This window comes from Buteo buteo, chromosome 16 (assembly GCF_964188355.1).
Source record: "Buteo buteo chromosome 16, bButBut1.hap1.1, whole genome shotgun sequence".
Taxonomy (NCBI): domain Eukaryota; kingdom Metazoa; phylum Chordata; class Aves; order Accipitriformes; family Accipitridae; genus Buteo; species Buteo buteo.
Genome location: NC_134186.1, coordinates 1,862,765 through 1,886,206, shown reverse-complemented (window position 1 = coordinate 1,886,206; position 23,442 = coordinate 1,862,765). Strand labels below are relative to the sequence as shown.

Below are 23,442 nucleotides of genomic sequence, written 5' to 3'. Positions count from 1 at the left end.
CGCTGGAGCTGCGGGCACCCGTGGGGGTTTGTCTTCCTTACAGTCCCTCAAAGGCTCTGCCTTTGGTATGACTGTAAATGAGGAAATTACTTATTCTCCAGTGTAGCTCGGCTAATTAACAGGCATCGTTAATGCTCTTGTTATCCATATTTGGGCAGGGTGCTGCAAGGCAGCCCGTCTGCGAGACCGGCTGCAGGGAAAGGTGACCATGGGACGGTCCCCATGACCCATGGGGTCCGTTAGACACGTGGGGACTGGAAACGAGGGACACTGGGGGTGTGTGGTGAGGGGGGGTCCATGTACCCCAAGGAGCCCCGGGAGGGTAGAGGGGCTGGAGGTCCCCGAGGGGCACAGGGGTGGCCGGGAAGCGCATGTTCATGGTGAGCGGCAGATGGGGCCACGGCAGCACCTGGGGAACGCGTCTGCCCTAATAAGCCTCCGCCGTCACCTTCATTCCTGGCTTCAAGGCTGGATGGCTCGGTCCTGTGCCTCTCCCCCCACCCTCACCATCACGCTCCTGCTCTAATGAGGCTCCCTAATTGCTGCATCTTAACTGAAGGATGCTGCAGCCTGTTACAAAAAGAAATGCCTCCCCTCCTGGGAGAGCTGCTACGAGGAGCGGGCACAGCGGTGTGGGAGGGGGCTGCCTCCTCTGCCCTGGGATGGAGCCGGCAATTGGCAGCAGGACGGACAGACAGACAGACGGGCTCCCAGCCCCGGCTCTGCCTCCGCAGGCTGAGCTAACATCTCCTGCTCGGGGAGGGAAGCTCTCAGCTGATCCAAATATTGCCGCTGCGGCGAGAAGAAGGAGTCAAAATAGCTGAGCAGCCCGTCACCACGAGCCCGGCGGGCTTTTGCGCTCAGCAGGTGCAGGAATTAAACAAAGCTGGGTTCTGCCGCCGCGCCGGCGAGGCAGCGCCGCAGCTCTCCCGCAGCCGCGGGCATTGGCGGAGCAGAGGCAATGGATGGGGACATGCCACGGTGAAGGATGCTCCATCCCTGCCAGTACCAGCTCACCAAAACCACGCGGGCGCCTGCGCCCTGACCAGGGACTAGTCGGTCCCCCCACGGGTACCCCAGGGATGGGGAAGGGGTCGGGACCGATCCTGCGGGTCTCAGCACAGGCTGTGCCGCCCAAGGTCCCCGTCCCCACGTCCTGGCCACACGCAGAGGGCAGGAGAAGCCACCGAGCCCGCTCCTCTCCCCCGTCCAGGGTGGGCAGCGCAGGCTGCCACAGGGGCAGGGAGAACCGTCCGGAGCGCGGCTCATGGGCAGACGGCCGCGGCCGAGAGCCGGACCTGTGTCCCGCTGAAGGCCACTCACGCCGCGCACCCCTCGGGAAGGAGGGGATTTGCGCCACCGAACCGCAGACTCAAAAAGGAGGGGGGAAAAAAAAAACCCAGCCCGGCTGAATTTTGTGCCATTTAACACCAGGGTAATTACCACCAGTGGGAACCTACCGCCCACACAATTATGTGCTAGGATAAACTGGAAGAGCATAATTACCATTACAAATAACTCACTTCTTGCCTTTATTGCATCCAAAGCCTGGAGAAACTCCCACCGGCGATTCCCCCACCGCCACCTTCCCTCTGACGTCGGGTCCCACCGCGTCTCTCCCTGCCACGAGGGTCAGCGCAGGGAGGAGAGGGGCCCGTAGCCCCCCGGCGCTGCGGGCCACGCCGAAATTCAGCCTCCCGCTTAATTTCCCATAGGGGCACTTGGCAGAGGCGGCTCTGCTTCCCAGCAGCCGCCCGGTGAGATCTCTGCCTTTTAGGCAGCATCGTGCCGAGGCCCAGGGCTGCGGAGACCGGGGTCAGCGCCAGCAGGACCCCGAACTTGCCTGGGACCCCAGGGTCCCCCCACCTTTCCTCCAGCTCTGGGACCACTGGCGGAGAGGCAACGGGACAGCAAAAACCTCACCACAACGTCTGGGTCCGGCAAACCGCCCTGGCGCAGGGCAAGACTGGGTTTTCCAACGTTTCCAGGTCAAACCTCGAGAGCTGGGGTTGGCGGTCCTGCGCCCGGGGGGTGTCCCAGCCCCCTGCCCTTCCCGAGCAGCCCCAGCCGCGGGCAGTGTGTGCCAGGGTCCCGGCGAAGCCCGTCGGTAGCACTTACCGCCCAGCGCTCAGGGGGATGCTGTCCTCATGGCCCCGGCCGGCGGCAGCTCCTCCACGCTGGGTCTCCCGGGGGCAGCAGGCTCTGGGGGGAGTGACACGAGGGGGATGAAGCCCAGGGATGAAGAGCAAGGGTGTTCCTCCCCAAGAACAGCCTGACCCAACTCCCAGTGTATTTTTTCAGCAGCCCAACCTTCCCTCCTCCCCCGAGGCCGCCCCGTAGGCAGCGCTGCCTGTACCGGCAGCAGCGACGGGGACGGCTCCGCACGGCCGCGGACACGTGTTTCGCCCAGCTTAGCCCCAAAACCATCCCCAGCCCCATCCTCTTATGCAATTCCCTGCCAGCGGGCGCCGGAGCCGGCCCAGCGGCCACCTCGCCGTCGACTTTGATTTGCTCCGGATCCGGCCATATGCTCCACAAAGCCTCCTCCCGCCACCCCGGCTTTCTGGCGTGAGCAAAGCGATTTTTTCCAGCCGCCGGCCCGGCAGAGGCACGAGCTCGGCCCGTTGTGCTTTGCAAATTAGCGCGAGGTTTTGCCAGCGCGGGTCCTGCTGGGGATCTTTATAGCTGGGGATGAAAGCAGGAGAGAACAAACACGCAGCGTGAGCGCCCGGCACCGCGCGCAAGCTGGAGCCTGGGAAAAAAAAAAAAAAGTGGTCTTCCCACTTAGGAGCTGAGCAAATTTGATCTACGGTCGACGGAAGAAAATAAATATGGAATACTGCCAGGTCGTTTCCACCACGCTTTTAATCTATTTACTTTTTCCCAACTCGTCATAAGCGAGAAGGATTGTAGAAAGCAAACATTTTATTTTATTACTAATTGCTCTGTTATTTTATTAGGCTGTATTAGTAAAATTTACTCAGCCTGAAAAAAAAAGAGGGGCTTAGTAAGAGATCGCCTAATTTAGTACATAATTCTGCGACGAGTCATTATTTTCTTAAAAGTTGAATTAGCTGAAAGCAGCTCACCGACGGTTCATTAATCGTGTCAGGCAGGGAAGAGTGTCATTAAGGAGAGGTTCGTCACCCCGGTAGGTAAGGGCTGGCCAGGGGAAGGGGAAAGGGGAAAGGGACGGGCAAAGGGAGTGAGCGGGATGCAAAGATTGCAGCAAACGCGCTCAATTACTGTTAACGAAAGAAAACCCAGCAGGCTGCAGGTGGGCCCTGCCTGGAGAGGGTTGCGAGCGGCAGGAACCAACCGGCCGCTGCTGTAAATAAGGGATGAGGCAAGATTTTTAAAAAGTCATGAAGGACAAATACCAGCTGAAGAATTGCAAATGTGAGCGGAGCAAGAAGTGTTTACCGAGGCCGCCAAGAGGGGCCGGCAGCATCGTGCTGCCCAGCACGGCTGGCCGGCACCCTGACGGAGCCGGGCTGGGGGGACCCTGGCACCCCAAAGCCGGGGGGCATCTCCCCTGGCTCAGCCCTGCCCCGGCACATCCCTCCTCGCCGAGCACGGGTGCTTCCCAGCCACGAAACCCACGGTGCCCCAGGGCCCAAGCCCAGCGCTGCCACCCCGCTCCGTGTGCCGGGAGGCTGAGGACAGGCTGTTCTACGGGAGGGGCAGGTTATTAAGCACATGATTAATTTTGGCACCGGCACCGGCTGCCTGACAGCTCCTTCTCCAGGGCTGGGGAGAGCGAGCGCGAGAGGTGCTGCCTCTGCTGATGCAGCGGTTGGTGGGATGAAAAATCCTGCAATGCAGCACTGCTTCTTAATGAGCCATTTGTCTTTGAGTCTTCTTGACTCATTACCATGCCGTGAGAGGGATGGGAGTTACCCCAAGTCCCCATCTGAGCAATTACTCCTGGAGCAGAGCGAGGAAATACGGCCACGACGCGCCCCAGCTGCCAGGGATCCCGGCGCGGCCGCCGGCACCGGGACTCCCCGCCACAACGCAGGTGCCTCCAGCTGCCGCCGCCGCGGGGGGAACGGGACCCCCTGCCCCGCACAGCCCAGCATCACCCGCCCGGATACCCTCGTCCCCAGAGCCGATACCCCCGGGGCAAGAGCCACGCTCCTGCGCCAGGGCGTGCGAGGGAGCCAGAGCATCCCGGAGAATCTGCCGGCGGAGAAGGGAGCCCGGTGCTCCATCCTTGCAAAGCCCAAACCTGGATCTTGGCGGATGAGCCACTTCTTCAAAAGCCCCGTACAAGTGTGGAGCGGTCGGGGCTGGCAGCCAGCGCCCGTGAAGAAGTTGGCCGAGAAGGAAAGAGGTGGCACGGGGAAGGGCTGTGCCAGCATGCCCGGGTGGGCACGGGCAGAGGGAGGGGTGGCAGGGCTGAGCTGCCCCAAGGCACAGGCACCTCCGGCCCCCTTGGCCCCACAGCAATGCTCATCCTGCCCATGGGAGCCGGGACACGGCACACGGGGAGCGAACTGCCAGAGGTGGGACCCCACGGCCAGCGCGGCAGGATGAAACCACCCTGAAGGGACCCCCAGGCCAGGCAGAGCCCCGGGGACCCCAGCCCACGCCAGCTGGCGCAGGGTTCACGGGCACCGCGCCGCACGGATAAGCACCCATCACCAGTTATGCCCACGGACAGCTTCGCTCCCACAGACGCACTTGACATCTGCCCGTGGTGCCTGGGGCCGGCAGCAGCCGGCACGCTCCCCCAGTGCCCCTCCAGTGCTTGGTGGAAAGGGGGGACGTGCAGGTGACCCCGGGGAGCCCGGCGGGACAGAGAGCCGACGTGAGACCAAGGCGCTGAATGTTCACCTGCGGCAAAGGGAGGGGATAAGCAGGGGCATCCCCCCGCATCGCGCTCACCCTGGGGGCTCTGCCCACATCCCCACCGGGCACCCCGCTCCAGCGCCCAGCAGAGCCCCAGGCGGGTGGTGGGGTCCAGGGATCCCCCAGGAGTTAGACCTGCCCCCACCGGAGGACCCTTTCCAGGCATCTGGGGGCCATGGCAGCCCCCCCAGGCGCTGCTGGCTGTGCCAGGGTCCCCAGCTGGCTGAACCCCATTTCCCCACCACCCCCCCGGCTGTGCCATTTCACCCTCCCCACCCGCACGCAGCACACTCTGTTGGAGCAGGACGGGCCGTGCTCCCTGGGCTTAAAAAGCCACTTATCTCCCCAGCCACACGGTGTAATGACTTAAGCCAGGGATCACGCCAAAGCTGCTTTGGGGAGGTCGGGGCGGCACGGTGTTCGCGCCGAGCGCGGCAGTGGAGACGATCTCTGCCCGTCCCCTGCCCGTCCCTGCCGAGCCCTCGAGCGGGCTGGCCCTTCCATCCCTGGGTCCAATCCTGCCAGGCGCTCAGCCGTGCCAGGGCTCTCACCTGCCACTGGTGTTTCTCCGTGCCCCGCTTTCCCCAGCACGTGGCACCCTCTGCTCCAACCTCAAATAACACCCATCCCAACCGGTTCCCTTTGCAGCACTGTCCCGTCCCACAGCTCTTCCCACAACGTGGCCGCAGGGGCCAGGGTTTCCAGCAAGCAGGACCTGGGAACGGCGAGGAAGCAGAGCCCTTGGTTCCCGTGCCGGCAGGGATGCTCCGGGCCACCCTGCCCCATTCCCAGGCTGCATCCCACCCCCGGGGCCAGGGCTGGGACAGGCACAGCGAGCCCCGGGCTCGGCACAGCCCAGCTCACCAGTGGAGGACCCAAACTGCTGCTTTAATGGATGGGCTTAATTTGCAAAGCTGATGAAAACCTAAATATTTAAATACATAATTCTGCACAATGCTCTTAGCGCAGGCCTGGCGCGGGGGCAGAGCGAGGGGGGGTACACGGCTGGTGAGCCAGGGGCATGGTGGGGATGGGGGGGCATCCTGGTGGGACCACGTCGGTCACCCAGGTACTGGCATCCCCATCATGCACAGCATGGGGACAGCGCACGCCCTCACCCCCACAGCGGGCAGCGCAGGCAGGGTGGGTGCCATGGGGTGCTCTGGCCGTGGGTTACTCTGCCGTGGGCACCGGGGTCCTGCTCCGTCACCAGCCTCCAAAGCGCCCCACGGGGAGATGTGGGGAAAGGGGAGCGCGGTCCGAGCCAGGGAGCTGCAAAGGGTGGTGGGACAGGCCCCTGCAAAGATTACACCACCGATATTCCTGCTACAAGAGCTTAGAGATAAAAGAGATTTACAGGATTTACCAGCAATACAAATTGAATATTTAATTTTAGCTGCAGGGGAGGAGTGGGGGCTTGGCCCCAGGGGCACGTGGAGGTGTGCGGGCAGTGGGTCCAGGGGCTGCCCTGCCTCCCAGGGAGGCATTTCCAGCTCTCAGGGGAGAACCGATGCCAGAGCCAACACCAGGGACTGGGCAGCTCCATGCTGGTGGGACCGGGCACCCAACCTGCCCCTAATCCCACCAGCCACTCGCCAGCTGCCAACTGTGCGGCACAGCCTCCGCTGCCACGTGGGAGCTCCTGCAGGATCGTCCCCGGATGAACCACGTGTGTGGCCCCAGTGCCACGGATGCTCTGGGGGGGGGCTCAGGAGGGGCCCTGGGCCCCGCATGCTGCCCATGGGCCAGCCCAGAGCCAACGCTCGGCTGCTGCTTGCTTCGCTGTACTTCCCCCCTGCCCTGATGAGGATGTCCCCAACGAGGCTCTCCCTGGATGAGGATGTCCCTGGATGAGACCGTTTGCCAGCCAGGGCACAGACTGTGCCAAAGAATGGGGCTGGAAGCAGCAGGAAGGGATGATGGAGCTGAGCGCTCTCCGCGACGGGGTGGAGAAACCCCAAAGGGCACCTGGCCACCCCCTGCAAGGCCAGAGCAGGGGCAGGGGCCAGGCAGCAAGAGCCCCCAGCCAGCCGTGGGGACGGGGCTACTGGCTGGCCCCGAGCCCCAGCACAGGGGTCCCCCCGGTGCCACCGAGCCAGGTGCCCGTCCTGCCTCACCGCACCACGGCTGGGTGTGCAGTGCCGGCGCGGGTGCCGCCACGGGGCGGGCTGGGGGAGGATGGTGGAAGATGAATGAGGGAGTCGGGAGGCTAATGGCATTGTCTGGAAAGTAGGTCGTGTGCTGAGCAAAAAGATATTTATATCAAAGCTCGTTCCCCCGCAGAAGCTCCCGAGCTGGGCACAGGCAGCACCACGAGCCCGAGACCGTGGCCCCGGCACCCTGCGGTACCCCACACCCCCACAGGACCCCCTGCCCGGCCCCACACCCAGCTCTGCCATCCTGGGTACCCACAGCCCATCAGCCCCAGGGCGGCGGCACCAGTGGGTGCCCCCAGTGGGTGCCCCAGCTGCACCGCTCATGGGGCAGCAATGCCAGAGGTGAAGTTATCCCGACGGAGCAGGAGCCGCGGCAGCTCTTCGCCTTTGGCTGACCTGGCTGCAGGCGCCTAGCGATGAATGGTACTGGGTTATTTTTATTTTAATGTAACCTTTGCCGAGGCGTAAAATTCCCGCGGATGCTCCCCAACTGGGCACAACCAGCCTGCGCCAGGGTGATCACGGCAGGCCCTGCCCAGCTCAGCCCTGTGCCGGCTGCGGCACTGTGGCCCCTCTTCCCGCACCCAGCCCTGGCACCAACCCCGGCCACGCTCCTCGCAGCCTGCGTCACCCCTGTCCTGAGCTTCAGCCAGGTCTCAGCCTTGTCGCAAACCTCAGCCGCCTCCTTTCCCGCTGAGGGGAGACCCGTGCTCCGGGTCCCCTCCCTCACACCTCTGACCTTCCCAGAAAAGCCAAGAAATCCCAGCAAGCCCAGATGGAGCCAGTGTCTGCCAAGAGGTTTTGCCCCCTCCAGCCATGCTGCACCAATGGCTGTGGACATGACCCAGCCAGCAGCCCCACGGCCATCCAGCCCCGCTCTCCTGTCCCCATCCCCATCCTGTGCCTGGGCAGCCTTGGATCCAGCACGGGAGCAGGTTCATTTCCCGTAATAGCTGTGTCAGCTGAATTTACAGCTTCGCTCCGAGTTATTAATAATAATGGCCTCACTCTTAAGTAGGGCTTTTCATCTGCCTCAGAGCCCTTTCCAGAGGACGTCTGTGGCATTATCACCATTTTATTCTCGTTTCAGCGGGCAGGAGAGCGAGACAGAGAAGGGACGGCCATGCCTGCTGCCAGGCAGCCGAGTCGGGGTGTGCAGTGTACAGCCCCACGGGGAGCCCGGCCATGAAAACCCCCGGGGAGGCTGGAACGCCCTGGCCCGGCGGGAGGCAGCCACCGTGCTCGGACTCATGCTGGCCGCCCTGCAGTGATTTACACCAGCGGCAAGCCCAGGCCCCGCCACGCAGATAAATCCACTTCAGGCAGCAATAAACCAGCATCACCGCATCGGTAATCCGCAGCGTTCCCACCGTGGTGAAAAATCGAGGGGCAAGGCGCTACCGCTGCTGCTCACACGCTTGTGCCAATAAATCCCAGTCCTGTGTCAGCAGGGGCACTGGGAGGTCTCCGGGGTGGAAATCCCTGGCGGAGCCGGGGACGGAGGAGTGGGTGCCAGTGGGCACCCGTGGGAGATGCCAGCAAGGGAGACCCAGGAACAGAGCACCAGCCTGGGGATAGCAGCGGCACATGGGACCCGCAGCAGCCACGTGGGACCAGGGACATCCCTGAACCGCCCCTCACGCATCCCCCTGCAATGCCCACCCGCCCCGGGCAGCACCGACGTCTCCGTGCCGCGCGCCGCAGTGGGGCTCCATCGGCAGATTTATTTCCCTGTAAAAACGCTTTGATCTGAAGTTATTTTTTGTTTACTAGCAACAAGGTATTGTAAATACATCTTTGCCGATAATTATAGAGTCTGGGCGCACACCTTAATCTCCATAAAATATCAGATGCTACAATTTGCCTGATTTAATGAGATTGGAGGCTGATAAGCCGCTGAGGTAAGCTGTAAACTTGGGGGGGAGGAGGGAAATTATTGCAAATGTGCTAAAACGCCTTCATCCTCCTCCTCCTCCTCCTCCTGCCGCTGCCACGTGCCCAGCCCAGGAGCATGTGCCCAGCCCCATAGCCCCCTGCCCAGCTCCCAGGGTGGGCCCCGGGCTGCGCCGCAGCAGCTTCACGCAGGGATGGGCATTTAGGGCAAACGGAGCTTTTTATACAATTTACCTCATTAAAACTCCAAGAGCCGAGAGCAGCACCGAGGCCTCACCGAGCCGCCCACGGGGCTGCAGCCGGGGGCTCTGCCTCGGCACGCTCTGCACCCCGTGGGCCCCGTGCCGTGCCGGGGACGGTAGGCAGCACGGCACTGCGGCCGCGGTGCCAGGCTGGGCAGAGCTACCAGGCTGGGGCACAGGCAGGTACACGTGCACACGTGCACGCTCCCGTGGCGGCAGCATGCACGGCCGTGTGCCGGCGGAGGTGCGAGGACAGGGTCCCGAGGGAGTGCGGGGGCACGGCCGCGCTGCCCGGGGAGGTGTGCACGCTGGCATCCCACGCTGTGCAGGGATGCACACGTGTGTGTCCATGCGTGTGCAGCCCTGCCTGGCACCACCGGACACGCCAAGGACAAGCTGGGGCTGGGAGAGGGGTCCATGCTGGAGGGGGCCTGGCCCACGGGGAGCTGCACGCCCAACGCCACCCGCCTGCGTGTACACGGCCGTGCCCTCGCCATGTCCCTTCCCAGACACGGGCGGGGGTCTGTGCCACCATGTCCCAGGTGGCCGGGGTGGGGGTCCCCCTCCCTCAGTGATGGGGGGGCCCTGCCTGGAAAGCAGGAGGCTCCTCCCGGTAACGAGCACCAGCGTTTCCACAGCAACCTTAAAGGCCTACAGCTGCCGCCTCGCTAACGAACCTGCACTGGTAGCGTTCCCCAGGGGACACCGAGCACCGTCCCCCTGCTCATCACCCCGGCCTTGGACCACGGCACCCTCTCCCCCCACCCACCAGCCCCCAACCCGTCTTCCCCAACTGGCTTCTGGGCTCACCCGCAGCCCCCCTCCCTGCACCGAGACCCCCAAAAGATGCAGACCCCTTGCACCAAGTGGGACGGGCACTCCTGAGCCGTCCCTGCTCTCGCCCGGACAGGCACGAGGGGCTGGTGGTGACCTACAAACGTCAGGCTGATGCGTTAATTAATTTCCCTCTTCCTCAGGCTGTTATCAGATGGAATAAGACATCACCTGAGACTGTTAATTGGGCTAATTATTCCAGTTTCAGATTTTAAATAATTAGTTACTGTTGTCTCCAGCCTTAATTCCACAGTTTTCTAAAAAGGTCTGGTGGATCCGGGCTCCCGAAAGCCACGAGATGGGGCAGAGGGGCTGTGGTGGGGGCCCAAGTTCACCGAGCCCCCCGTGCTGGCTGGGGACACTGGGGACAGCACAGTCCCCACCAGCGCCATGGTGGGAACCCACCTCATGCTCACACTGGAGCTGGCAGGAGAGGGACGTCCTCTGCCTCGACAGCAACAAAAGGAAACCAGGAGAGAGAGAAGGAGATGAAAGCAGAGGGTGAAGGATGGGGCGCCGGGAGGAGCCCTCCCCAGCCCCCTCCTCCCTCCCTACACTGAAACAGTGATGCCTGCTTCAGGCTGAGCTCCCCTCACCAGACTGAGCCACAGTAAACCCCCCCCAGCAGTGCCCAGGTCCCCCCGGGTACCTAATTCCTCCTCGTTTGAGGTTAGACTCCCCAAGGGGAAAATCTCAGCCCAGCGTTTTCAACAAATGCAATTTCCCCACGGGGCTTCCCAGCTGTTCGGTGCGGAGACACGCACCGTTCGCACAGGACGCCGGGCAGGAGCCCAGGCCACGGGGAGCACCCACCCTGCAAAGGGTCACGGCGGCCAAAGCGATACCTGGTGTCCATGGGGTCCCTGCAGGGACCACCCGCCACCCCATCCAGGGCATCGGCAAAGAGACGGGTGCCTGCCCGGGTGGCACGTGCCGGACGGAGGGAGAAGCCGAGCCAGCTCAGCCCCCCCAGCCTCATCCTCTGAAGGAACGCCACGCTTTCTCGCAGCCTCGTTCCCCGCTATTAATAGCCTTCACTAGCCTCCTCGGGAGCCATTTGCATATTTGATTGCAACTCCGAGGCGGGGCAGGGCCCTTCAATCAGCTGCTCCCGCAGCCTCATTTGCATGGTTTGACATTTTGTTCTGGGAGCGCTGACACCGGCACCGTGGTGGGGGGACACGGCTCGGGGCTGGGGGGGGGGCGCAGGGTCCCCAGCCAGCAGCGGCGCATCGACCCCCCCCTCCCTGCGCCCACCCGGGCTCACCCAGCAGAGCCGGCAGCACCTCTCCGGCCTGCCCTAAAGCCGGCAGGGCGGGATGGAGCCACGCTGGCCCACGTCCCCGGGTGCCCCGCTCTCCACCCCGACCCCGTCCGACCTGCGCGGCGGGGGCGACCGGCAGCGCCCGGCGGCGGGGGGGCCCTGCCCGGCCCGGCAGGCAGGGAGCGGGGTGGCTGCCGCGTCCCGCCGGCCCCGTCTGCCGCTGCCGCGCATCAAAGGGCAGGGGCAGGCCGGGACGTGCCCCAGGGGAGCGGGGACCGACCCCGAGCCCCCCAGCGCGCCCGGCGGGACCCCCGGGGGGGGGAACCGAGGAGGGGTCGGGACGCGCTGCCCCTGCTCCCGGCCGGGCGGGCGGCGCCGCCGCCATCAGCACCGCGGACAGCGCCCGCCCGCCGCGGCCACCGCGGCCACCGCCACCATGGCCACCACTGCCACCGTGGCCACCACCGCCACCATGGCCACCACGGCCACCATGGCCACCGCTGCCATCGTGACCACCACAGCCACTATGGCCACAATGGCCACCACTGCCATCGTGGCCACCACGGCCACCATGGCCACCACTGCCATTGTGGCCACCACAGCTACCATGGCCACCACTGCCACCATGGCCACCACTGCCACAATGGCTACCACTGCCATCGTGACCACCGCAGCCACCATGGCCACCACTGCCATCGTGACCACCACAGCCACCATGGCCACCACTGCCATCGTGACCACAATGGCCACCACTGCCATCGTGACCACCACTGCCATCGTGACCACCACAGCCACCATGGCCACCACTGCCACCATGGCCACAATGGCCACCACTGCCATCGTGACCACCACAGCCACCATGGCCACCACTGCCATCATGGCCACCGCGGCCACCATGGCTACCACTGCCACCACGGCCACCGCGGCCACCATGGCCACAATGGCCACCACTGCCACAATGGCCACCGCAGTCACCATGGCCACCACTGCCACCATGGCCACCATAGCCACAATGGCCACCGCGGCCACAATGGCCACCACAGCTACAATGGTCACTGTGGCCACCATGACCACCACTGCCACCATGGCCACCACGGCCACAATGGCCACTACTGCCACAGCCACCACAGCCACCATGACCACAACTGCCATCACACCGCCCGGCAGCACGCACCACAGACAGCCGCCCCACAGCCCCGCCACCAGCCCCTCTTGCAGCCCCAGGCCAGGGACGCGCCAGGCGGCGGCAGGAGCAGCCGGGCGGCTCCAGGGCCCCGGGCAGACACGGCCGGGAGCTGTGTCCTGGGATGCCCTTGCTTCCACCTGGCTCTTGGCATAACTTGGCAGGAGAAAACAATCCAGGGTGAGGCGTGGGATTGAGCCTGAGGATGGTGGGGATCGGGAGAGGGCTCTGCTACTTCCCTCCCTCCTGCCTCAGTTTCCCCTCCATGAAAACACAACGAAGAATACAGGTTCGTCTCGTGGAGAGGCAAGGTGGTGGGGGAAAACCACGGAAAGGCACAGAGGGTGTCTTTCGACACGACTGCCGCTGTGACTGTGCCAAGGAGTGAACTGAAGACAGGCAGGCCTCGACGCACAGATGTCAGCACCAGCTGTGCCGCTCCCTGGCAGCGGGGCCGTCTGGCAGGCAGGCAGACCCGGGGCTCCCTGGTTCCATCCGTGGCCCGACACACAGACACCGCAGAGGGGACCCCGTCTCTCGCACACATGGAGGTGCAGCCCTGCCCCGCTCCCCGCGCTGCCAGGACACGCTCAGCCCAGTCACCCTGGGACTCAGCTCCCGGCTCTGCTGTCTGGAATGCAACGGGCAGGCAAATGAACACCCACCCCACGGGGGGCTCGGGCAAGGCCAGCACGTCCCCCCAGCTCTGAGCATGCAGCAAAGCCTCCCCCGCACAGAGCCCACTCCCTCCTCCCTTTCCCTGCAGCCGGCCATGGACCCCAGCGGGGCACGACCTGGGGAGAGCCAGCGCGGCGTGGCCCCGTTCAGAGCTGGGCCTGGAGCAACAGGGTCTCACCCCCCTCATCCTGAGCAAACGCCCGAACTGAGACCACCCCAGGGCTGATGGCGTGTGGTGGGTTGACCCTGGCTGGACCCCAAGGGTGAGCTCAGCCCAGGCTGCCACCCGCAGCGTGCGCAGCCCCAGCGCACGCAGCCCCCGACCCCGATGTGCACAGACCCTGGCCCCCAGCCCCAGCACACACCCCGCAACGTGCACAGCCCCCCGCCCCAGCAGACACAGCCCCCAACCCAGCTCAGGGCTGCAGGGAAAGGGAGGGGAGCTCCCCATCCCAGCCAGGCGAGCTTCAAGGCTGTGCCGGGGCTTGCCTGGGCAAGGGCTGGCCGGGAGCCATACGCTGCACACCGAGACGAGGAGGTGGCTGCCAGGGAGGAGGATTCGGCCAGGAAAGGGTTAGGAGCGGCTCTGCACGGGGGTGCGGGCTGCCTGGGGGGGCTCCCATTCTGCCAGGCTAGGGGGGACTCGGCTGCACCAGCACCGCTGGGCACAAAGCGGGGCTCTCCCTGGAGAGGGGCTCTGCAAAGCATGGACCCCCCCTGTACGGAGCCAGGCCCTCTCCCCTCCTGCCCAGCAGCCCCTTCTCTTGCCCCCACCGCCCCACTCACCCTGCCGCTGCTGCTAAGCCATGAAGTTGCCCACCTGGGCTCGGCAGTAGCCGGAGGACGGAAGCGGCGCCGTGGCTGGCTTCGCTCTCTTTCTGCGAAATCCCTGCGAGCTTCCCATGCCCAGGTTAGGCCATGTAGCGTGCGGCTGCTGGCCCGGCCGGAGGCATCCCCGGGGTCACGGCCACCCACGGCAGCGTGGCGGTGGCCACGCTCCCAGCGCCTGGGCCAACATCGGCACCTTCCAGCCGGCGAGAGGCGGTGGCGGAGCCGGCGCCCCTGCACGCTTGGGACACACCCACGCGCGCTCCCCGGCGCGCTCCGGCCACCCCCGCACACAGCCACGCACCCCCGGGGAAGGGGGCTGCCTACGCCAGCAGCGCCCGTACGCCCACGCACCGCCCCGCCGCGTCGCCACGCGCGGACGGACAGACGCGCAGCCCCGCGCGCCCGGACGGACACACAGCCCCGGACGGACGCTCCGCACCGCTGCATCCCTGTGCACCTGGATGGCCACGCGTGCCCGGCTGCTCCCGCACCGCTGCGGTGCCGCGCACCCCGCACCCTCGCTGCTCCCACCCCGCCGCGTCCCCACGCCCCCCGCCCACGCGCTCCTCTGCACCCCGCAGGCACCTGCGCGCAGCCCTCGCCCCCGCCGGTCCCCCGCACACCCGCACCCCCCCGCCACCCACCGCGGCTCCCCCGGCACGGGGCTGTCCCCAACTCCCCCCCCACCCAGAGAAGGCCCGGGGGAGCCCGGGGCAGATGCGTGTCGTGACATGGAACACCGAGACTGTCTCTCGGCTCAGCTGCACCCGTGGCACCGATGGCACCGACCTGGGGTGCATCAACCGCCGCTGGGTCTCCCCCCGACCCACCGGCTGGGGACACCGACCCAGCTGAGCTGCCCCACCACGGCGGGGGCTGCCACATCCGAGACATGCAGTGTTGCCCCAGTAACAACAAGTTCACCATCCCCAAACCGATGGGCCCAGGGCTCCCAGTCCCACCACAGCCCCTCCAGCCTCTTGGGGAGACAGGGGGTGTCCCAGGCTGATGCCACAGCGCTGGGGATGGGACACCAGCAGGTCCCCCACTGGGAGTCATGCTGGGATTCGGTACCTTCAGCCTTCACAGTCCTCTCGCTCTGAAGCGGCACCCCCACACGCCCACAGACAGGCTGTTCTCCCGCTCTGCTCTGCCCACCAAAAACTTCAGCTAATTCCCAGCCCAAACAGCTCCCGGCCCCGCTGGGGGAGAGGGCCAGGCAGGCAGCGAGACTCCTACCACCGCCGCCTGCCACCCGAAGCTGCCGGTTTAAGGCCAAACAGACCCTCGGTGAAACGCCGAGCGCTGGCAACCATGCCACAAACATCTGCTCTTCCAACAGCATCATGATTCACAGGCTATTAATTGGGGCTTGGCAGCGCTGGGAAGTGTTTGCATCCCCTGGCTTCACTCAGAGCCACAACTCGCTGCTGACGAGGTCCATGTGCCGGGGAAGGAGCCAAATCCAGCAACGCACCGGCCGCAGCGGAGCTGCGCCAGGACAGGCACACGGGGCACGTTGCCCAGCTCCCGCACCCGCCGCCCAGCCCCGCGGGACCAAAGCAGAACGAGCCCCAGGAAAACAGCAGCAGCGGCGCTCCGTGCTTGCCAGGAGCGGCTGGCACCGCCGGCACAGCACCGCTGCACCACGTGGCAGCCCCAGCGCCCACCGGCCCCAGGTTGCGGTGGGGAGGCTGCCCGCTTTGGCTCCCACCCGGCCGCGCTTGGCAGGATCTGGGGGTGCTGGTGATGCTCTTGCAAGTGTCCGGCTCCAAACAGCGCCGTGTTTCTGTAGGGTCTCCCGGCTGCCTCCGTGTACCGTGCTGAGTGGCTCGCTCCCCAGGGCGCCGGCATCGCCTGCCGCCACGGCTTCAAGGGGAACCACAGAGCAGCACCCTGCTCGGGCAGCACCAGACAAAGGCTGTGAAAAGCCTCCTCTAACAACAGCCAAGAGATATCTGGATTCAGAAGCTGATTAGAAACCATGTCATGGCTCCTTCCCGCTCCAGCATTTGGGGAGGAGTGAGCTGCGGGGGGGGGGGGGGGGACGTGGAAAATCTAATTAGGATTGAGGGCAGGTTGTAGAGGTGCTGACACAGGAGCTGTGGGAGCACAGTTGCTCATGGGAGGGGGACACTGGGCACCTGCAGCACCCCCAGCCCCATGGAAATGGGGAAAGTACAAATTAATTCTCCTTAATCTGACAGCCACTTGCTCTGCTGCCACGTGCCACCGCCACGGCTGGCAGAGAGCAGCCCAACCTCCCCGTGGCTCGGCTCGTGTGCCCGTGGCAGCCGTGTCCTCTCTGTCCCCCCACGGCCAACTCCGTACGGCCCTGGGGACGAGCTGCTGGGCACTGGGCAGGGCAGGGGGAGCAGAAGGAGCTCGATCCTGCCCAGCCTGGGGGAAGTGAGCGTGGGGTGCTGAGATCAGAGCCTTGCCCCCTCCTTGGATCCCAGGTGACCCCCCTACGCTGCTGCTCGTAGGGGGACCGGGCATCACAGGGCCATCGAGAGGGCCACAATCCCGAGGCCACTTTGGCAGCACAGGCATTACGCCCGGCGGCTCTCGGGGACGGCAGAGCCCCGAGGCCACGCTGAAGGGCGCTACGCAGGGTCGGCGGCACCGGGCGCCGCTCGGCACGTCCCCGTCCCCTTGCCTTCCGCTGGCACCTGCCGTGCCCCGTGCCACCTGCACCGCGGGGATGTCCTCCCCCCTGCGAGGGAGGGAGGCTGCCACCTCCAGCCACCCCATCACCGGGATGTCGGCCGGCACACGTCTGACGGCGCAACCCCGGCCCCCGGCCCTCCCTGCGAGTCCCCCGGCTGCCGGCACGTCTCGCCTGCTATTCTTAGCTCTCCAGCGCTGCGCTCTCCCGGCAATGGCACCGTATATTACTATTATTGCTGGCTGCCAACGTCTTGAAGCAGGCAGCCAGGATCGTGGTGGGGCTTCCACACCCCTGGTGACCTGTCATTCGGTCCCTGCCGAGCTCTGGTCTTCAACAGGCTATTTCAGGAAATCCAATTTGATGGGCAGAAGGAGCACGAGCCACACGTTCAGCTCCTGAGCAGGATCCAGGCTCCTCGTGTCGCCGCTCAGATCCAGATTTTAGCTTCGCCCGTGATGGCAATAAGGGCCAAGAGTCACCTTTGGCTCCAGATCCAAATTTCTGGCTGGGTGGGATCCAGGGTTTCGGATCAGCTTGTCAGAGAGACACAAGCGTCTGCAAAACCTGGATCTGGAGCCCCAGCCCCAGCCGCAGCAGCACCACCTGGGCACGAGGCCCCAGCGCGGGGCCTGATCCTGCCCTCACAGGTGGGCAGACCCATGGAGACTTAACGCAGCAGCACGGCCACCAGTCTCGTGGCTCCCGCACGAGCCCTGTGTCCCGCAGGTCCCGGCACGGCTCTGCCTCCAAGCTACTGATGGAGAGGCTGAAGAAAAGGTCCCCCCCCGGACCCCCCAGCCTGGGCTCCCCACTGCCCTCCACTCCCTCCTCGTGCCTTGCCTAGGCTGGCAGGGGCCAGGCGGCAGGAGGGCTGGGGGGGCTGGGTGCTGCTCCTCCAGCCCACACATAGCACAAGACCTGGCTCTCAGGAGGGAGGTTTGGGCACCGAGGGCTCGGCACCAACTCGCCCAGGGTGGATGGGGATGCCGTGGTTTTGTCACCCCATTCTCTGCAGCAGGGACGCCCAGAGCCGGTCCTGGTGCCCAGGCTCGGTGGGGTAACAATGCCCAAGGCAGCCCCAAACACAGCTCTCGGCTGTGCCGCCCCGCGCCGGTGCTGTCGCTGCCCCCGCAGCCAAGAGGGGCCCCTCCAGCTCAGATGCTCCACGGTCACTTTGATGGCTATTTTTTTCCCTCTCAGCCCTGCTGGCGCTCGAATAATGCTTTGGAAGGGCCGACATGCCTCCTTCCAACCTCCTGAGCGTGGCCGTGGCCGTCTCCCTGTGGCCATCCCCCCACTCCATCCCCCAGCAGACGGGGTCCTCAAGGTCTGGGAGCCACGGACGTGTGTGGGATGACAGTGGGAGCACAGGGGCGAGGAACCCAGATAGATGGGAAATGACATCCATTTCCTAAAGGAGAATCTGCGCTGCTGGCCAGATCCTGCACCGATTTACCCCAAGGGAGGCCACCTGCTCCCAGCCTGGGCTCCTACAGGGGCAGCCGGCACCCAACAGCCCGGCTCTGTCCCTTTCTGCCCACTCGGAGCTTTGTGCCCGGCCCCGGGGAGCAGGCAGGGAGCCCCTGTGGGCAGCGTGGCCCCGCACCCTGCGAAGGAGGTGACGTGCAGGGCTGGATGTCACGGGATGGAGAGAGACGAGCGGTCCCAGCGCCAACTTGCTCTGCAGGTTTGGCACAGGGTGGAGGGACCAGACCGGCTCTCCCAACAAAACCCAACCGTCCGGGAGAAGGAAGGCGACGAGACGAGACGGACGCCCAGACCCAGGCCCCCCGAAAAGCTCCCCTTCTTGCCTGCCAGGCTGGGTTGTACCACGAAGCCTGGATGTGCGGCGAGAGTCACAGCTCGGCTCATGCTCTGCAGCAGCTCCCAGCACCCACCGGCAGCCCCGGACCCGCACCGGCCCGGCCGGCACACGGCTCCCGCACCCAGCGCCAACCCCCCCCCCCAAGCTCGCAGGCTGGTGAGAGGGGAGACCACCGGGCTGGGGAAGGGTCCTGGGCCTGCCCATTCCTGGCCCGAGCCCTCCGCAGCAGGAGAGCGCCAGGATGGCTGGCATCGCCTTCGGGGGGAGAGGCTGGAGGGGCCGAGAGCTTCAGCCCCTTCCCCAAAGCCCCAGGCAGCAGGAGCTGGGGGGGATGCCCGCACCCCTCCTCCCGCCCCCGCCGGGGGATCCTGACCCGCTCCGCTGGCTGAGCCGAGCCCCGCGGGGCCGGTGAGATGCCCCCAGCCATCTTGCCGGCTCTTCGCCCCCCCCCGCCCCCCACCTCGCCCAGCACCCGCTCGCCGGGGCTGGATGGGTCCCTGGGCGACACGTCTCGTCGTCGTCCCCCCCGGAGCCTGTCCCGCACGGCTTGGGGAGAACCCCCTTCCCCCCCCCCCCACGCTGGGCACCCCGGGTCCCCCGGGACGGTGCCCCACGGCGGCACCGGTGTGTGTCCCCCCCCCCTCCCCGGCTCCCGCCGCTCTTACCCCGCTCCCGCCGCCTACATCCTCCGGCCGCCGCCGGGCGGTTCCCCGGCGACCCGGTCCGGTTGTTCCCGGCCCGGCTGGTACCGGAACGGTTGGGTTAGATTAGGTTGATCCCGGTTGGGATGATCCCGGCTCGGGGTGGGCGGCAGCATGCGAGTGGCGGCGGCCCCGCAGTGCAGCGCGGATGGGCGCGGAGCGGATCGGTGCGGAGCGGTGCGGTGCGGAGCGGGGCCGCCGCCGCCGCCGCGGCGCAGCCAAGACACGGCGGTGGATTTTCCCCGGGAGTCAGAGCGGGAGGTGGCGGCGGCGGCGGCGCAAGATGGCTCCGGTGCGGCTCTGCCGCCGCCTCCCGGCGCACCGGGACCCACCGGGCCAGAGCACCGGAGGGGAGCGGGCGGGGGGAGCCACGCGTGGGGCCGGGGGAGCTGCCGCCGGTGGGGCGCGCCGCGGGGGGATCTGCCCCGCGGTGCTGCGCTGGCAGCGGGAGAGGTGGGACCCACCCGTGGGCATCCCCCCCCCACCCCGGGGCGGCGGGGGCACCCCGGGACCCCTCACCCACTCCTGTCCGTGGCCCACGCTGCCCGCCTGGGATGTGCCGGGGTACCGGGACAGCCCCGGGCAGGGTGCAGCCCCCCCCCGGAGACCACCGGCTGCCGCCCGCCCAGCAAGCCCCTCGCACCGCGCCGTGTAATTTGCTAATAACAATAATTACGGCGCGCGTGGGTTAGAAGTGCGGCGGAACAAGAACCCGGTTCACGCCTCGCTGCGCGCGGTGGCGGGACCCACGCCGCGGGCACGTGCCCGGCCTTGGCACCGTGCCGGTCCCGAAGCCGCCCGCCACGCCGCGTAGCCCGAAGCGCGGAGGGACGAGGCCCAGGCAAGCGCCTGGAGCGGGTTTTTAAGCAACCGTGTCCTGGTGGTTTGCGGCCATGTCTCAGCGCCGTGGTCCTTAGCCAGGCCGGCTGCGTCAGCGGGCAGGGCTGTCCCCAGCGGTCACACCGTCAGTCACCCAGCGGGACGGCCGGGGCTGGAGGACACGAGTGTTTCTGCCGGGTGGCACGGGGCAGCAGGAGAGCAGCACGCTGCGGGGAGAGCGAGGCCGGATCCACGCCTTGCTCCTGGTGCTGCGGCTCTGCAGAGCTGCCCCCATCTCAGGGCACTCTGCTCAGCACCCCTGTGGCCCCTGTCACTGCTCCCCCCGCCACCGAACAGTCCCTTCCCCAGGACACCCCGCCAGAGCCAGAGCTGGAGCTGGGGCTGCCCCCACCCTTGGCATGCAGACAGCCCCCCAAAAGTCCTGCTGCCCCCAGGGAGGGGAGCCCCAGCCCCAGCCCTCGCCAGGCCCTGCAGCACACCGCATTGCCGCCGGCATGGCTGCTCCTGCTGCGTGCGGGGAGCGGAGCTCTGCCCACCTCCCTGAGCAGTTACATAAAAGGATTAAAATTTAATATGAACTTCAAAAGGGGAACAACTGGGTGGTCGAGGATGGCTGGGCCAGGGCCAGGTGCGGAGCTGAGGCACCCTTGGTCACATCCTGGCTCTGCCGAGACGCGGCACTGCGGCACGTAGAGACCAGCTCCGTCCAGCCTGGCCCGTGGGCACGGCTGCGTGGGGCCAGAGCAAAGTGCCCGGGCACCCTGGCATCCTGCGAGCCCGCGCTGGGTTAACTGTGCCGTGGTCTCCCCGAGTCACGACGGTGCACGATTCCCACGGCCCACGGAGACTCCGTCCCCCTGGGGCCTGGCCTTGCCCCGTACCTTTGCCTCCCCCCTGGCAGCCGAGCAGCCTTTGATAACCCACCGCCGACAGGCACAGCATCACCCAGCCGTCCCGGTGCCCGGCCGCCACGCTGCCCGTGCCGTGCCGGTGGTCCCCCATGCAGCCCGTCTCCTCCCGCCCGATGCTTCACGCTTCTTTCCCAGGCACCGGTGGGTTGGAGCATGCTGGAGAGCAGCCCTGCGCTGGAGGGGGGAGGCGAGACCCCCGGTCAGGGGGCAGCTGATGCACCCCGGCCCCCGCCACGTGCCCCAGAGCCCATGCGGCTGCGCAGCGCCCGCTGCTCCCGTCCATGCAGCGCTGGGAAGCGGGGCTGCGGTGGCGGCAGGAATGAGCCAGGGCTGGGAAAACACCATCTTCCGCCCACGCGGCCGCCCACGGCCCTGTGCCGGCTCCGCCGCCCCCGCCGCACGCCAGGGCTCGCCGGGAAGGTGGGCGGCAGGCGCGGCGTTCGGAGGCTGCGCTGTGCCCACCGTGGCCACCCACCCGTGGGCAGGGTAGGGGATGGGGTGGGGGGGGAGAAGGGTCCTGCAGCCCCCGGAGCAGGAGCTGCCCCAGCGCAGGCTCCTGCTGCAGGAGCGGGGCTGTGAGCCGGGGCTGGGAGGATGGGGATGCGGGGCTGGTGCTGGGGGGGCCGGGGGCTGCCCGGTACCCAGCCCCGTCCTGGGGCACGGGAGCAGCTGGCACTGCTCAGTGTGCGGCACAGGCGCCCGCCAGCAAAGAGACTGGGGAAGCCTTTGGCTCATTCGTTTTTAATCCTGGCCGAGAGCAGGAGGGATGCGGGTGCAAGGCTTGGGCACGCTGCAGGACGGGACCGACCGCACAGCACTTAACAGCCCCCCACCCCGGGCAGCCCAGCTCACGCCATGGGTGTCTTTGATCATACATGTCCCCACGGGATGGAGACCCCCGGGAGGGGACAGCAAACCTCGGGCATCCTTCCCCGTCCTGTCTCACCAGGTCCCACCACAGCTCAGCCTCCCCTCACAGCGCCTCAGCCCCCCCCCTCGCCAGGCAAGCTGTCATCCCGGTGCCTGCGAATGCAAAGGGCAGGATCCGTGCGTGAACGGAAACCGTGGGCTCGTGAGCGTGTGGGGATGCGCAGAGAGCAGAGCGGGGGTGGGAGGAGGAGGGGGGTGCGCACAAAGCCAGAGCTCCCCCCCACGCTGCTCCCCATCCCCAGCTGGGTGCCAGGGACCCCGTCCCACCGAGACCGTGGCACCGGGGCACCTGGGGGGCAGGACCCCGGTGCCCGCGCCGCTACGAGGATGCAAAGGAGGATGCGCGGACGCTGGGCACGGGCCCCGTGGGGGCCGGCGGGGAGAGCGGGAAGCACCGTCCGATCTTGCGCAGGGTCCGTCCCAGGTCGGCGCGGAAGCGGCGGATGGAGAAGCAGTAGATGAGGGGGTCGAGGCAGCTGTTGAGGCTGAGCAGGGCCACGCTCAGCGCGTGCAGCACGTCCAGGGTGGCGGGGGGCTCACAGAGCGGCACGGGGGGCCGGCTGCCCACCCAGGGGGCCAGCGTGAGGTGGTAGGGGGCCACGCAGACCACGAAGACCAGCAGCATCCCCAGCACCATGGCGCGCGCCTGCTGCCGGTGGGAACCCGGCGAGGAGGCGGCAGCGGGCGCCGAGAGCGCCCGGGCGATGGAGGCGTAGGTGCCCAGCACCACCAGGAAGGCGACGGCGAAGAAGCCCACCATGGCATAGGCGTACGCCCGCTGCCGGCCGTGCTGCTCGAAGCAGGCGGTGGCCCCGGCGCGGGCAGGGAAGGTCTGCCAGGTGGCCAAGGTGGGCACGGAGCAGCCCAGCCCCAGGAGCCAGGCCAAGGCACAGGCCAGCGCGGCCCCCCGGCGCCCCGTCAGCGGCAGCTCCCGCCGCGTCGCCCGCACCGCGCAGTACCGGTTGAAGCTGATGAGCGCCATGAAGGTGACGGCGCTGTAGGTGGCCAGGTAGTAGGCGGCCCCGGCCAGGCGGCAGGCAGCCTCCGAGAGCAGCCAGTCCCCCCCGGCCAGGTAGTAGGGGATCCAGAGGGGCAGGGTGAGGTTGAAGAGGATGTCGGCCAGCGTGAGGTTGATGAGGTAGATGCGGATGGCCTTCCTCACCTTGCCGCTCTGCAGGAAGACCAGCAAGGCCACCAGGTTGCCCGGCAGCCCCACGCACAGCACCAGACAGTAGACAGCGGGCACCAGCACGAACTGCACCGGGTCGCTGGACACGCACTCGCCGGGGTGCCCCGCCGGCAGCGGTCCCGGTGCCGAGCCGTTCATCCCGGGCTCCTGCAAAGACGAGGCGACGGTCAGTGGCACAGCCCTGGGGGGACAGGGAAGGGACATCGACCCGGACAGGACGACTTCTCCGGCTGGCACCCACGGGCACCGGAGGCAGAGCCCCCCCGGCGGACATGCCATCGCCTGCCGGAGGGGCTCAGCCTCCAACAGCTCCCGGCAGGAGACGAGGGGCTCCAAGATCCCCTCCCATCCCAACCCCAGCCATGTCCCCCCACGCCACGAGGGAGCCCGGAGGCCACCGCTAGCCACCCAGCCGGGGCTCCCCGGGGAGCGGCAGGCGC

At 66.7% G+C, this 23,442-nt stretch overlaps 2 protein-coding genes across 4 annotated transcripts in view; both read right to left on the bottom strand.

Moving 5' to 3' along the window:
• Positions 1 to 19,262, bottom strand: part of DLGAP3 (DLG associated protein 3) — a 28,984-nt gene extending 9,722 nt beyond the window's left edge. For 2 of the 3 annotated variants that reach the window (XM_075048702.1, XM_075048704.1), the window contains exons 1-2: positions 19,097 to 19,262; positions 2,119 to 2,202 (exon numbers count right to left, since the gene is read on the bottom strand). The gene's annotated coding sequence lies outside the window, so the exon portion shown is untranslated. Of the gene's footprint in view, positions 1 to 2,118; positions 2,203 to 10,824; positions 10,977 to 19,096 lie in introns of those variants that run through there. The other variant, XM_075048703.1, reaches the window with a different exon arrangement.
• Positions 19,263 to 22,132: 2,870 nt separating this feature from the next.
• LOC142040613 (platelet-activating factor receptor-like) lies at positions 22,133 to 23,140 on the bottom strand. Its single transcript, XM_075048701.1, has one exon. It carries the CDS (start codon positions 23,138 to 23,140, stop codon positions 22,133 to 22,135), a length of 1,008 nt encoding a protein of 335 aa, XP_074904802.1.
• Between the last annotated feature and the right edge of the window lie 302 nt (positions 23,141 to 23,442).

What these genes read in the sequence shown, in the direction of transcription:
- LOC142040613 (XM_075048701.1), bottom strand. Translation starts at nt 23,140, where the DNA reads ATGAACGGCTCGGCACCGGGACCGCTGCCGGCGGGGCACCCCGGCGAG.